This window comes from Bufo gargarizans, chromosome 8, assembly GCF_014858855.1.
Source record: "Bufo gargarizans isolate SCDJY-AF-19 chromosome 8, ASM1485885v1, whole genome shotgun sequence".
In the NCBI taxonomy this organism is placed as follows: Eukaryota; Metazoa; Chordata; class Amphibia; order Anura; family Bufonidae; genus Bufo; species Bufo gargarizans.
The window spans coordinates 143,517,037-143,532,311 of record NC_058087.1 but is presented as its reverse complement, the minus strand read 5'-3'; the positions used below and the strand labels follow the sequence as shown (position 1 = coordinate 143,532,311).

Here is a 15,275-nt window from a genome sequence, read left to right as displayed (position 1 = left end):
CTGATCTGTTTTGAACCAAAATGCTAGTGTGAAAGCGGCCTAATGCAGTCGTGTGTTGTGTAGATGGGATACGTGTGTGTGTTGTTCATGTTCCAGAGTCAGCCATGCCATTACCTTTCATGGACTCGATTTGAATGTTCTTTTCATGCATGCACTTTTAACTCCTTCCTGCATTTTTATTTTTCTAGATCCCATTTTACAGGGGGGAGAGGATTACATTTGACGTTGCACCATCCAGGATGGATTTCACTGTAGTACACGACAGCCTTAAGTTACAGGTAGCATAACAATCTATATTAGCACATACGTCTGGTTTATTTCGTCCTCTTACAGTGGCTGTCCCTAATATAATTATTACAGCGTTGCTCCAACTTATCCAGTAAGTCGCCAAACTTCTGACATCCAAAGAACTGTAGATGCCTCTACCTACCTAATTTTAACCCTTCATTATAGCATCTCCTTATAAATAGAAGCCGTTCCATCAATCGGCGGACTGTCGTTCCATAGGCCCCAATCCACCCAATTCCTCTGCAGTTTTGTGCACTATTTTTATACAGAAGCATCTAGTAACAAAGTAAATCATATATGGCCTGTGGGTGACAGATGCCGTTGTATTCACCGAAGGTATGCAGCCGGAAACCCTCCCAATGTGCACCTCTGATGGAAACGGCAAAAGCGTACAGAATATGTTGCCATCAGAGGTCTTACATGGTGGCCATTCAAATGAATGACCGAGCAGCTGTCCTCAGTGGTGACCCACACAGGAACCCTCCTCCCCATGTGATATCCATATGCCAAGTGGAAAGGGTTAATCATTTTGAGAGAAATCTTAAGGATTGGAAATCGACAGTATAACGGGACTTGAGCAGGGGTAAATACTTTTTCATATAGTTGTAGTTTACGTGCGTCTTTCTGGAGGACCGCCACTCTTAAGAGTGTGTTTATTTAATGTTTTCTGACTGTTTCAGGGTTAATAGCATTTGGCTGTATTGTGTAGTATGCAATTTTTAGCAAAGTAACTCTTTCTTTAAGGGGTTTGATGACCTTGTCCTCAGGGATCGGACGACGAGCCTCTCCACAGATTAGTTGTTTCGGGTTGTCACAGCGCCAGAAGCTATGCAGCGTGGCGAGCCTCCTGCTTCCACCCCTTAGGCCCCTTTCAGACAAGCGAGGGTCTTGCTGCGGACTTGCAGCGAGGCATCCGGCCTGAATTTCCAGCACTGCCTGAGTCACATAGCATTATATTAATTTAGCTGACAATGACTTAATGCTTTCAGTGTTATCCAATACATTCCAGAATTTTAAGGGTTACATGGCATCATAAATCACTATAATGCTATGTGACCCCATCAGTGCTGGGAGGTCAGGACGGGAGCTAGTCTAAAAGGGGCCTTAGAGTGTTGGTCCCCCCTGTGCAGCTGCAGGCGGGAACAGCTGATCGATGGGTGTCCATCGCCGCCAATCTGATATTGACCTTTCCATCATTATCTGTAGCCTGGAGAACCCAAACTTTTATGCACCCTTAGTATTGAGTATTTAGACATTGGTGTAACCGTTATGACGGGGATGCTCAACCTGCAGCTCTCCAGCTGTAATAAAACTACAACTCCCACCATGCCCTTCTGTAGGCTATCTGGGAATGATGGTAGTTGTAGTTTTACAACAGCTGGAGGGCCGCAGGTTGAGCATGCCTGCTTTATGATGTGCTATTGTGACTTTGTTAATATCATATGGCCTTTTTTCTGCCAGTCTTTGGGAAATAAACCTATTTTTTGCCTTCCTTTATTGCAGCCGATCTTTCACGTCATGGGATTTTCTGTCACAGGACGTGTGTTGAATGGGCCAGATGGTGAAGGTGTGGCGGATGCTGTGGTTACACTTAACAACCAGATGAATGGTAATGGCAAGGCTCTTCACTATGTCTGGGTGGGCCTACTATTAAGAAGGCAGAAAAGGGCATCATGCCCATGGCAGTTTTGAGCTGAGGTGCAGTAGGAAAGAATATCCATCCCTTCCCGAACAGTGGGGGCCTGTTTGCCCGGACTCCTCTTGTCTAGTGATTGGTAGGGGTCCCTGCTCCCTCATTTGAATGGAGCCGAGGTCACACATCTTGACTGCCGTTCCATTCAACTCTGTGGTCCTGCCAGCTTTCTGACCCCTACTTATTAGGCCCTTATCATGTAGACAGGGTGATGCGTTGTTCTATGGAAAACCTCTTTAATCACTCTGATACCCCCCCCAGGAACGAAGAGAACAAAATCCTTTTGGCTTATTCCTGTTAATTTGAATGCAGCTGTACTGGTTCTCCACACACAAGGACCCCCGAGAAGGGAATATGGCCAAGTCAACCCCATCTCTTTGTTTTTGGGTTTGGCAGGGGGGGTTACAGAGGTCAGACTAGTGATTCCATAAAAGTACAGCATGGAAGTGCCCCTTCCTCTATAAAATAAGTCACCGTTCGCTGAGTGACATAATTTTTCACTTGGCCCTAAAAGGCAGATTCAGGATAACTCCTTATTGAGGCTCATTCGTATAATATGTGCCTTTTGGCTCTAGTAGGGCAGAAGGTGAATTTCCGAGTGCCCTAGACTTTTTTTTACTCTTTACATAGTTATGACCAATGCTGATGGATCCTTCCGTCTGGAGAACATGACTGCGGGTACATACAGCATTGATGCGCGGAAGGAACATGTATTCTTTGATACGCTCACGGTGAAGATTGCGCCAAACACGCCACAGCTTGCTGATATTGTGGCAGCGAGGTAAATAAGACATCCTGGGAATTTACGGGAATTACGGGCTGAGATGCATAGACCCAAAGTCACTTGGGTAATAATTTTTATTTATTTTTTTCTCTTTTCCAGATTCAGTGTGTGCGGAGATATTTCTATCACACATTTTCCTGAAAGTATGAAGACGATGAGTAAATATAAAGTCACGCTGACATCGCAAGACAAAGACAGGATGTCAGTCCTGACAACGGAGTCCGACTCTCATGGAGCCTTCTGCTTCCAGGCTAGAAGAGGATCGTACAATATACAGGTGAAGCAGCACAAGATATAGCTCTATACATATGGTAGTTTTTACCATCTGTGCCGAAGAGAAATGGACAGCTGGTGCTAATACCACCCATAGCATGCCGTGATCAGTAGACCAGTCATGTGAGGACTCGCAGGCGTGGTATGAAGTGATTGTTAAAGGGATTTTCCTACAGGGTGATTGCTAGGGGCAATACTGCCACCCCTGCTGATCATGAGAACCAGGTCTTGGGAGTGGGTGAGTTTGTGTGCTGCCTCTCCATTTAGACTATAGAATGGGCACAGATACTAAAGAGCACCCTGTTACTACATTGTAAATGTGCAGCTTTTAAAGGAGTTATCTATGAAAACATATAGATGACCTATGCTCAAGATAGGTCATCAATATCAGATCTGCGGGAGTCCGACACCCAGGACCTCTGCTGATCAGCTGTTAAAGGCTGGGTGCTCCATGAGCACTGTGGCCCCTTCCTAGGCCAGCGACGTCACAGTACATCGTTCACATGGCCTAGTTGCGGCTCAACTCCATTTACGTCAATAGGGGCTGAGCTGCAATACCAAGCACAGCTGATATAAGATGTACAGCGCTGTGCTTGGAAAGCTGCCGGAAGCCCACAGATCTCACTAGGGCTCTGGAGAACACAGCGGCTCCCTGAAACGGCTGATCAGTGGGGGTGCTGGGATTTAGACCCCTTCCGATGTGATAATGATGACCTTTCTCGTGAATGGCATTGGGGGACACAGCACCATGGGTATATGCCCACCTACCACTATGAGGCGACACTAGATAACAGAAAAGTTGGCTCCGCCCAGGTGGGCTATACCCTCTCCACAGCCACTAGGTTATTCAGTTTTAGTCTAGTGTCCTGCATGCTGCGCTTTTTGTCCGGATGACTTTCCGTTTGTCTGCCGGAACAGCACGCTGTAGTTAAACACCAGAGGTGCGAAACTAGCCTAACTTGCAGTCTGTATCGGGAGTTCCTCCGAGATTTTCCAGTAGAGTTTTCCTTTGGAGATTTCTATCAGACTTTATTAAAATGTGCTACAAATCTCCATACTGAGGATTTATTTTTTCTGTTGAGCAGTGTCAGAAATGCGTCATTAATCTATTTGTCTGCTGTGGTTCTGTTACACGCTAAATATTACAGGGAGTGCAGAATTATTAGGCAAATGAGTATTTTGACCACATCATCCTCTTTATGCATGTTGTCTTACTCCAAGCTGTATAGGCTCGAAAGCCTACTACCAATTAAGCATATTAGGTGATGTGCATCTCTGTAATGAGAAGGGGTGTGGTCTAATGACATCAACACCCTATATCAGGTGTGCATAATTATTAGGCAACTTCCTTTCCTTTGGCAAAATGGGTCAAAAGAAGGACTTGACAGGCTCAGAAAAGGCAAAAATAGTGAGATATCTTGCAGAGGGATGCAGCACTCTTAAAATTGCAAAGCTTCTGAAGCGTGATCATCGAACAATCAAGCGTTTCATTCAAAATAGTCAACAGGGTCGCAAGAAGCGTGTGGAAAAACCAAGGCGCAAAATAACTGCCCATGAACTGAGAAAAGTCAAGCGTGCAGCTGCCAAGATGCCACTTGCCACCAGTTTGGCCATATTTCAGAGCTGCAACATCACTGGAGTGCCCAAAAGCACAAGGTGTGCAATACTCAGAGACATGGCCAAGGTAAGAAAGGCTGAAAGACGACCACCACTGAACAAGACACACAAGCTGAAACGTCAAGACTGGGCCAAGAAATATCTCAAGACTGATTTTTCTAAGGTTTTATGGACTGATGAAATGAGAGGGAGTCTTGATGGGCCAGATGGATGGGCCCGTGGCTGGATTGGTAAAGGGCAGAGAGCTCCAGTCCGACTCAGACGCCAGCAAGGTGAAGGTGGAGTACTGGTTTGGGCTGGTATCATCAAAGATGAGCTTGTGGGGCCTTTTCGGGTTGAGGATGGAGTCAAGCTCAACTCCCAGTCCTACTGCCAGTTTCTGGAAGACACCTTCTTCAAGCAGTGGTACAGGAAGAAGTCTGCATCCTTCAAGACAAACATGATTTTCATGCAGGACAATGCTCCATCACACGCGTCCAAGTACTCCACAGCGTGGCTGGCAAGAAAGGGTATAAAAGAAGAAAATCTAATGACATGGCCTCCTTGTTCACCTGATCTGAACCCCATTGAGAACCTGTGGTCCATCATCAAATGTGAGATTTACAAGGAGGGAAAACAGTACACCTCTCTGAACAGTGTCTGGGAGGCTGTGGTTGCTGCTGCACGCAATGTTGATGGTGAACAGATCAAAACACTGACAGAATCCATGGATGGCAGGCTTTTGAGTGTCCTTGCAAAGAAAGGTGGCTATATTGGTCACTGATTTGTTTTTGTTTTGTTTTTGAATGTCAGAAATGTATATTTGTGAATGTTGAGATGTTATATTGGTTTCACTGGTAAAAATAAATAATTGAAATGGGTATATATTTGTTTTTTGTTAAGTTGCCTAATAATTATGCACAGTAATAGTCACCTGCACACACAGATATCCCCCTAAAATAGCTAAAACTAAAAACAAACTAAAAACTACTTCCAAAAATATTCAGCTTTGATATTAATGAGTTTTTTGGGTTCATTGAGAACATGGTTGTTCAATAATAAAATTAATCCTCAAAAATACAACTTGCCTAATAATTCTGCACTCCCTGTAAAGGGCTTAGTCCCTTATACACTGCCTGATACACCCGAGTACTAAGCTTAGTACTCGGGTGTATCAGGCAGTCCCACAGAGTCAATGCAGTGGCAATACCCAAGCGCAGCCTGCTGCTTCTTTCATTCTGGGGACTCCGAACCCCCGTTCTTGTGATCAGTGGTCCGAGCCCCACCCATTAGATCCACAGGATTGGTGATGGTTTAGTATCTTGGGACAACTCCTTCAAGATGCCATTATACAGGTTATGATAGGAAGTCTTGATCCTAATATTGAAGATAATGTCTCTTTTTCAGGTCTCCATTCCAGAACCTGAGGCTAAAGCCGGACTGGCATTAAAACCATATGTGTTCCCTGTGACTGTGACAGACAAACCTGTGATGGATGTGTCGTTCTCCCAATTTGTGGCTTCTGTTTCGGGCAAAGTATCTTGTCTCGGTATGTTTAATTTTGCATAGTGTCAGTAGATGGTTTTTAGAGCATTTTAGTGATCTAGCCAATGAACATTCTGCACTGTCTGCAGTATTTAAAGAGGTTCTCCCATCTCAGCACCTATGGCATATCCACAGAATATGCCATTACTGTCCAATAGGTGTGTTTCACACCTTTCTTGAGAATGGGCCACCATCTTGTTGCTGCTGTGAATGGAGAGGTGGTCACGCATGGCTATATCTATTCACATCTGGGAAAGTTATGGACTTTTATTCATACATGTAATTAAACAATAATAAATTCAGTTTAAAGGGGTTTTCTGAGACTTTAGAACTTTTGACCGATCACCCGGGACCCCCCGACAATTAGCTGTTTGAGAAGGCAGCGGCGTGGCCTTCTCTCAGCTTTTCCTAGGCCAGTGACCGGCCAGTTCATTGTTAAGCACTGAGAAGGCCGCGCTGCTCACAGGAGCGTCGGTGCCTTCTCAAAAAGCTGATCGACAGGGGTTCCTGGTAAAGGACCTCCACTGATCAGATACGGATGTCCTATAAGTCTTGGAAAACCATTTGAACTTTTTTTTTTTTATGTTCAAACATTTTTGTAGTTTGTTTTGTAGACTTTCGTTTTCTTGTCAGTATATTAAAATATGCAATGTCTTTCTGATTCTTTAGATGCTTGTGGGGATCTGACTGTGACATTGCAGTCAGTGAGCCGGCACAGAGAGAAGCGTTCTGTCCAGGTCTCCAGCAAATCAGAAGGGGTGACTTTCACTTTTGAGGATGTCTTACCCGGCAAATATAAAGGTAGAGAACTATATAATGTGTAAAACAAAAATACTGTTTCCAGGTTATAAATGGTAGCCTACTTTTGACAAATGCTGGTGTCTGTAGTTTGCAGATGTGTGGTTTGCAGTCCGCAAAACTGATATGGCTGTGTGAATACCCCCTTTAAGCAGATTGTTGCCTACTTTCATAGTTGAGGTTATTGAAAATACTTCCCAGTACAAGTTTACTGATCTCATGAGGTGCATCCTAGGGTTGCACCAGGTATCGAACTATCGATACCCAATCGATACTTTTAGACCCGGATCGATTTGATGCCGGTATTTACTATTTTCCGATACTAGGCCGCACTACTGCACGCGCCATGTTCTCTTCAGCAGCACAGGGGAGAAGGCGGTAGTCTCTCCCTCCCTCCCCACTGTGACGCGGCTGCCGCTGCCACCAATAAGAAGAGAGGGGAGGGGCCACTGCACCACCAATGATTATAATTTATAATACTGGGGTTGGTTGGGGGGGGGGGGGGGGGCACTCTGTGCCACCAATGAAGATAATAACCTGTTATTATCACATACCCGGCACCCGCCCTCTATGAAAGGCTCTGCGATCCGCCGAACTGTGGCAATTAGCCCCTCAGGTGCCGCATCTGAGGGGTTAATTGACGGGGATTGCAGCACCTTGTCGTAGAGGACCGCCGGCACTCGCATCCTTCGTTTGTATTAACAGGTTAATTATCTTCATTGGTGGCGCAGTGTGCCCCCCAACCCCAGTATTATAAATTATAATCATTGGTGGCGCAGTGCGCCGCCCCAGCCCCACCAATATTATAATTATTGGTGGCAGTGGCCACAGGGTCCCCTCCTCATTGGTGGCAGTTGTCAACTTCCAATTGGAGCCCCAGCAGTGAAATTGTGTGGCGCTGATTGGTTACCATGGCAGCCAGGGATGCTACTGAAGCCATGACTGTCATGGTAAGCCTCCTGCTGCTGTGCGCACAAAGCCCAGGGCAGCAGGGAGAGTGTAAAGTCCTATTTGCCCTAATAGATCTCTATTAGGGTGAGCAGGACAAGGATCAAAAGATTCCAGGTTTTAGCCTCTAAGGTGAGAAATAGTTATTAAATAAAAAAAAAAACAACTAAGGCTACTTTCACACTAGCGTTCGTCGGTCCGCTCGTGAGCTCCGTTTGAAGGGGCTCACGAGCGGACCCGAACGCAGCCGTCCAGCCCTGATGCAGTCTGAATGGAGCGGATCCGCTCAGACTGCATCAGTCTGGCGGCGTTCAGCCTCCGCTCCGCTCGCCTCCGCACGGACAGGCGGACAGCTGAACGCTGCTTGCAGCGTTCGGGTGTCCGCCTGGCCGTGCGGAGGCGTGCGGATCCGTCCAGACTTACAATGTAAGTCAATGGGGACGGATCCGTTTGAAGATGCCACAATATGGCTCAATCTTCAAGCGGATCCGTCCCCCATTGACTTTACATTGAAAGTCTGGACGGATCCGTACGAGGCTATTTTCACACTTAGCTGTTATATGCTAAAAATAATGCAGACGGATCCGTTCTGAACGGAGCCTCCGTCTGCATTATTATGATCGGATCCGTTCAGAACGGATCCGATCGAACGCTAGTGTGAAAGTAGCCTAAATATTAAGTTTAAATTGCCCCCTTTCTCAATGTTACATATAAAATATATAAACAATAAAAAAAATAAACATATTGCATATCGCCACGTCTGAAAAAGTCCAAACTATTAAAATATTCAAAAATATCTCCTATGCGGTGGTGAACGCTGTAGTTACCTTGTCCCTCCCAAAAAATAGAATCTGACTGTTCTATTATGGGCCGGACGTTCCATAAAATGTGGAATGCACGCAGCTTTTTTGGTGGTTTTATTTTTTTTCGCATGGTATCGAGTATCGCAATACTTTTTGATGGTATTGAAATTGGATCAAAATTTTGGTATCGTGGTCTGTTCTGTATTAGCAAATGTAGTCAAGGCCCTGTGTTCGTATAGATGTTAGGCTACTTTCACACTCGCATTTGGTGCGGATCCGTCATGGATCTGCACAGACGGATCAGTTTTTAGATAATACAACCGTCTGCATCCATTCAAAACGGATCCGTTTGTATTATCTTTAACATTGCCAAGACGGATCCGTCATGAACACCATTGAAAGTCAATAGAGGACGGATCCGTTTTCTATTGTGTCAGAGAAAACTGATCCGTCCCCATTGACTTACATTGTGTGCCAGGACGGATCCGTTTGGCTCAGTTTAGTCAGACTGACACCAAAATGCTGCAAGTAGCGTCTTGGTGTTCGCCTCCAAAGCGGATTGGAGACGGAACAGAGACAAACTGATGCATTCTGAACTGATCCTTTTCCATTCAGAATGCATTAAGGGCAAAACTGATCCGTTTTGGACCGCTTGTGAGAGCCCTGAACGGATCTTGCAGACTGAAAGCCAAAACTCCAGTGTGAAAGTACCCTAAAAGAGTAAATGTATTGGTGTTTTGAATGAGACATTAGATCTAAGTCATCAGTATCAGGTTGGCGCGAGGTTCTGACTCTTTGCACCCCTACCAATCGGTTGTAGCTCTGGCACCGGAACTGGATGGCTTTGTCCACTGTGTATTGGCTGGAGCTTGTTACTGCAGTGCTGCTCCCATTCACGTGTATCTGCAGAAGCCATCCCTGCCTTCTACACAGAGGACTTACCTGTTTCTGGTGCTGGAGTTTGTGAAAACCGTAAGTCAGCAGGGGCCAGACCCGCATAGATATAATAATGCTCTATCTTAAGGATAGGTCATCCGGAAGTATGTTCTGGAGAACCCTTACCCTGGGTTCACACCTGAGCGTTTCTCAAACGCGCGTTTTACGCGCGTTTTTGTCGCGCGTTCTTATGCGCGTTTTTTGTAATAGTAAACGCGCGTTTGACGCGCGTTTGTGTCATTGACTGCAGTGTCCTATGGCCACAAACGCGCGTCAAAACGCCCCAAAGAAGCTCAAGTACTTGTTTGAGCGTCGGGCGTTTTACAGCGCGTTCGTACGCGCTGTAAAACGCCCAGGTGTGAACCATTCCCATAGGGAAGCATTGGATTTCATGTCTTGAGCGTTTTACAGCGCGTTTGAACGCGCTGTAAAACGCTCAGGTGTGAACCCAGGGTAAAAGTGGTTATCAAACTCCTATAATGCCCCCTTCCCCCAAAGGCCTGGGCCCCTCATACAGGTTATACTTGACTGCTCCCCGGCATACAGGCGATGACTGGGACGAGCCTTCCTAGCATAGCGGGTGACGCTAGAGAGGCTCGTTCCCGGCGCGGCCTGCTATTGGCTGCCCCCACGGGGAGATGCAGAGGCAGCCGTGCGGGCATCGGGAGCTGCGGTTGCTGGGGAGCAGGGTAAGTGTAACCTGTATGAGGGGCCCAGGCAGAGGTTGGATAATCCCTTTTTACTCCACACATTGATATACAGTACACAGCCATTCTGTCCTAATATAGGGTGTAGCATATTTTAAATTCAGGAGCTTTGTAATCCTTACTCGATATCCCTGAAATACATGGTGTTTTTTTTTTTTGTTTTTTTTTCAAGCGAGTATCATTCAGGAAGACTGGTGCTGGAAGAATAAGTCTCTGGAGTTTGAGGTTACAGAGGATGACGTTGTTGGCATTGAGTTCAGGCAGACTGGTTACATGCTCAGATGTTCCCTCTCCCATGGCATAACTCTGGTGAGTGAAGACCACATGAAGATGCATTCTAGATCTCACTGTCTGCTCTTCATGGCTCCTTTTGCTGAATCTCCTACTCTCCTTGACGCAAAATAATTACTTTAAATGGGCCTGGAGTCGCCAGTCTGATGTCTTAGCAACTAAACATAGAAATTGAATACTGGCGCACTATACGGGTGGTATTTTAGTCCCCCCGCTATCATGTTTAGGAAGTAAGAGGATCGATTAGATTTTTTTTCTTTTGTTGATCCCTTTTTATGTTCTATTTTATGATTCTTGTAAATTTCTCTTTCGCCAGGAATTTTACCAAGATGGAAATGCCCCAGAGCATGTTGGTGTGTATAATCTAACAAAAGGAGTAAATAGATTCTGCCTATCAAAACCAGGTAATTATTATTTATTTATTTTTTATAGATTTTGCTTTCAGATTCAGCTTAGTTGCCATTAAAATATTAAATACTTTGCCGCCGCTGAACCACTATATAAGTCGGCGGCAGAGTCTTTAAAGGGGTTCTGCACTTTCAATTAACTGATGATCTATCCTCTGGATAGATCATCAGCTTCTGATCGGACGGGGTCCGACACCCGGGACCCCCGCCGATCAGCTGTTTGAGAAGGCAGCGGCGCTCCAGCAGCGCCGCGGCCTTCTCACTGTTTACCGCCGGGCCGCCCGCCCACTGACGTCACGACTTGTATCGACTAGAGTGGACGCGGCTAAGCTCCATTCAAGTGAACAGAGCTTAGCCGCGCCCACTCTAGTTGATACAAGTCGTGACGTCAGTGGGCGGGCGGCCCGGCGGTAAACAGTGAGAAGGCCGCGGCGCTGCTGGAGCGCCGCTGCCTTCTCAAACAGCTGATCGGCGGGGGTCCCGGGTGTCGGACCCCGGCCGATCAGAAGCTGATTATCTATCCAGAGGATAGATCATCAGTTAATTGAAAGTGCAGAACCCCTTTAACCCCTTCAAGACACAGCCTTATTTCACCTTAAGGACCAGGTAATTTTTTGCAAATCTGACCAGTGTCACTTTAAGTGCTGATAACTTTAAAACGCTTTGACTTATCCAGGCCGTTCTGAGATTGTTTTTTCGTCACATATTGTACTTCATGACACTGGAAAAATTAAGTCCCAAAATTAATTTTTTTTGCATAAAAAAATACCAAATTTACCCCAAATTTGGAAAAATTAGCAAATTCCAAAGTTTAAGTTTTTCTACTTCTGTAATACATAGTAATACCCCCAAAAATTGTGATGAATTTACATTCCCCATATGTGTACTTCATGTTTGAATTATTTTGGGAATTATATTTTATTTTTTGGGGATGTTACAAGGCTTAGAAGTTTAGAAGCAAATCTTGAAATTTTTCAGAAATCCAATTTTTAGGGACCACTACAGGTCTGAAGTCACTTTGCAAGGCTTACATAATAGAAACCACCCAAAAATGACCCTATTCTATAAACGACACCCCTCAAGGTATTCAAAACTGATTTTACAAACTTTGTTAACCCTTTAGGTGTTGCACAAGAGTTATTGGCAAATGGGGATGAAATTTGAGAATTTAATTTTTTTGCCTAATTTTCCATTTTAACCAATTTTTTCCACTAACAAAGCAAGGGTTAACAGCCAAACAAGACTGTATCTTTATTGCCCTGACTCTGCCGTTTACAGAAACACCCCATATGTGGTCGTAAACTACTGTACGGCCACACAGCGGGGCGTAGAGTGAAAGGTGGGCCGTATGGTTTTTGGAAGGCAGATTTTGCTGGACTGGTTTATTTACACCATGTGCCATTTGAAGCCCCCTGATGCACCCCTAGAGTAGAAACTCCCTAAAAGTGACCCCATCTAAGAAACTACACCCCTCAAGGTATTCAAAACTGATTTTACAAACTTCGTTAACCCTTTAGGTGTTGCACAAGAGTTATTGGAAAATGGGGATGAAATTTGAGAATTTAATTTTTTTGCCTAATTTTCCATTTTAACCAATTTTTTCCACTAACAAAGCAAGGGTTAACAGCCAAACAAGACTGTATCTTTATTGCCCTGACTCTGCCGTTTACAGAAACACCCCATATGTGGTCGTAAACTACTGTACGGCCACACAGCGGGGCGTAGAGTGAAAGGTGGGCCGTATGGTTTTTGGAAGGCAGATTTTGCTGGACTGGTTTTTTGACACCATGTCCCATTTGAAGCCCCCCTGATGCACCCCTAGAGTAGAAACTCCAAAAAAGTGACCCCATTTTAGAAACTACGGGTACATATGATTTTTGGTTGCTCTATATTACACTTTTTGTGCGTCAAGGTAACAAGAAATAGCTTTTTTGGCATCTTTTTTTTTATTGTTATTTACAACATTCATCTGACAGGTTAGATCATGTGGTAATTTTATAGAGCAGGTTGTCACGGACGCGGCGATACCTAATATGTATACAATTTTTTTTATTTATGTAAGTTTTACACAATGATTTCATTTTTAAAACAAAATTTTTTTTTAGTTTCTCCATAGTCTAAGAGCCATAGTTTTTACAGTTTTGGGGTGATTATCTTAAGTAGGGTCTCATTTTTTGCGAGATGAGATGACGGTTTGATTGGCACAATGTTGGGGTGCATATGACTTTTTGATCGCTTGCTATTACACTTTTTGTGACGTAAGATGACAAAAAATTGCTTTTTCTACACCGTTTTTATTTTTTTACGGTGGTCATCTGAGGGGTTAGGTCATGTGATATTTTTATAGAGCCGGTCGATATGGACGCGGCAATACCGAATATGTATACTTTTTTTATTTATATAAGTTTTACACAATGATTTCATTTTTGAAACAAAAAAAATGATGTTTTAGTGTTTTCATAGTCTAAGAGCCATAGTTTTTTCAGTTTTTGGGCGATTATCTTAAGTAGGGTCTCATTTTTTGCGGGATGAGATGACGGTTTGATTGTTACAATTTTGGCGTACATGCGACTTTTTTGATCACTTTTATTACCTTTTTTGGGGAAGTAAGGTGGGCAAAATTTCAATTTCATCATAGTTTTTTATTTTTTATTTTTATGGCGTTCACCGTTCGGGAAAAGTAACATGACCATTTTATAGATCAGGTCGTTACGGACGCGGCGATACCAAACATGTGTAGGGAATTTTATTTTTCTCATGTTTAATCAGTGATAAATGTGTTTTTTGATTTTTACTTTTTTTTCACTTTTTTCACATTTTTTTTGACCCAGACCCACTTGGTTCTTGAAGATCCAGTGGGTCTGATGTCTGTATAATACAGTACAGTACAATATATATTGCACTGTACTATATTTTACTTACACTGAACAGATCTATGCTTTCAGCACAGATCTGTTCAGCACCATGGACAGCAGGACGCCTGAGAGGCGTCCTGTTGCCATGGGAACCTTCCCCGTCTGCTCAGTTATGTTCAGAACTGCGCAGACGGGGAAGGGTAAGGACGGGGCTCTGGGGGGGCTGTCTGGGAGCTCTCTCCCTCTCCATTCGGGGGGCTGCAAAGGCACAGCAGCCCTCCGATGGGAGAGGGAGGGAGCTCCCTGAGCTGTTAACCTTTTCCATACCGCGGTCCGTACGGACCGCGGTATGGAAAGGGTTAAACGGCTGACATCGCATCACCGATGTCAGCCGTTTATACCAGGGTGCCAGCAATGTGCTGGCACCCTGGTATACCACTGTACACCAACGATTATTATAATGGGAGGCGGGCGGGGGATCGCGATCCCGCCTGCCGCACCGCCCGCCCCCCGCAACTGCCGCACCGCCCCGCACCGCCCACAAACCGCCCCCCTGCACCCCGCCACATAAATGAATTCAGGGGTGCAGGGGGGTTAAAAAAATTGGTTTTTGGCAATTTTTAGGTTTATGATCCCTGCGGGATCAGAAACTACATAAAGCGCTGCAAACCGCAGGTCTGAATTGACCTGCGGTTTGCAGCGATCGCCGATATGGGGGGGTCACAGGACCCCCCTCGGCATTGAGCCTGGCTGTGTGTAACAGCCGGCACTCAGCGCTGTCACCATGTCTGCAGACATGGTGACAGTTAAATGCGATGAGGAGTATACTAGTCATGGAGCGCTAAGTAGCAGTGCTCCATGACTAGTATACATGTCATAGGTATAGTATATTGTCACTCTCTCCTTCTCTGATCGCTTCCCTGACAAGAATGGGGACGATCAGAGAAGGAGAGGCACACAGTCCCTCCCTAACCCCCCTTACCTGCCCCGATGCGCTGCGATTGGTCCCTCTGCAGTATTGGACCAATCACAGCGATCGTGGGCGGGTCAGTGGGCCAATACAGCTCCTTCCGGCTTCTCTGGTTGCCTAGCAACCCCAGCACGCCGGCTTCACTGAATCTTCAGCGCTTCGGTCCCTGCGCTGACAGTGAAAGCCGATCACGTACATGCACGTGGGGATGCGGTGAGGCACCACATTCCCCCACGTACATGTACGTGATATTGCGTGAAGGGGTTAAAGATGGCATCCACTCTGGTGCGGAGCGGGTGCCATAGCCTTCAGGTTTCAACAGTTTTAAACAGCAGACAGCGGAAGCAAGATTAAATCCCTCAGATACCCTGGTCAATTGTG

The 15,275-nt window shown here is 45.3% G+C and overlaps 1 protein-coding gene across 1 annotated transcript in view; it reads left to right on the top strand.

Moving 5' to 3' along the window:
• Positions 1-15,275, top strand: part of LOC122944485 (nodal modulator 3-like) — a 69,716-nt gene that overhangs the window by 23,921 nt on the left and 30,520 nt on the right. The window contains exons 9-16 of the mRNA XM_044302807.1: positions 189-278; positions 1,792-1,897; positions 2,612-2,762; positions 2,865-3,042; positions 6,042-6,183; positions 6,849-6,980; positions 10,544-10,680; positions 10,979-11,066. Of these exons, the coding sequence (XP_044158742.1) occupies positions 189-278; positions 1,792-1,897; positions 2,612-2,762; positions 2,865-3,042; positions 6,042-6,183; positions 6,849-6,980; positions 10,544-10,680; positions 10,979-11,066 (1,024 nt within the window). The remainder of the gene's footprint in view (positions 1-188; positions 279-1,791; positions 1,898-2,611; positions 2,763-2,864; positions 3,043-6,041; positions 6,184-6,848; positions 6,981-10,543; positions 10,681-10,978; positions 11,067-15,275) is intronic.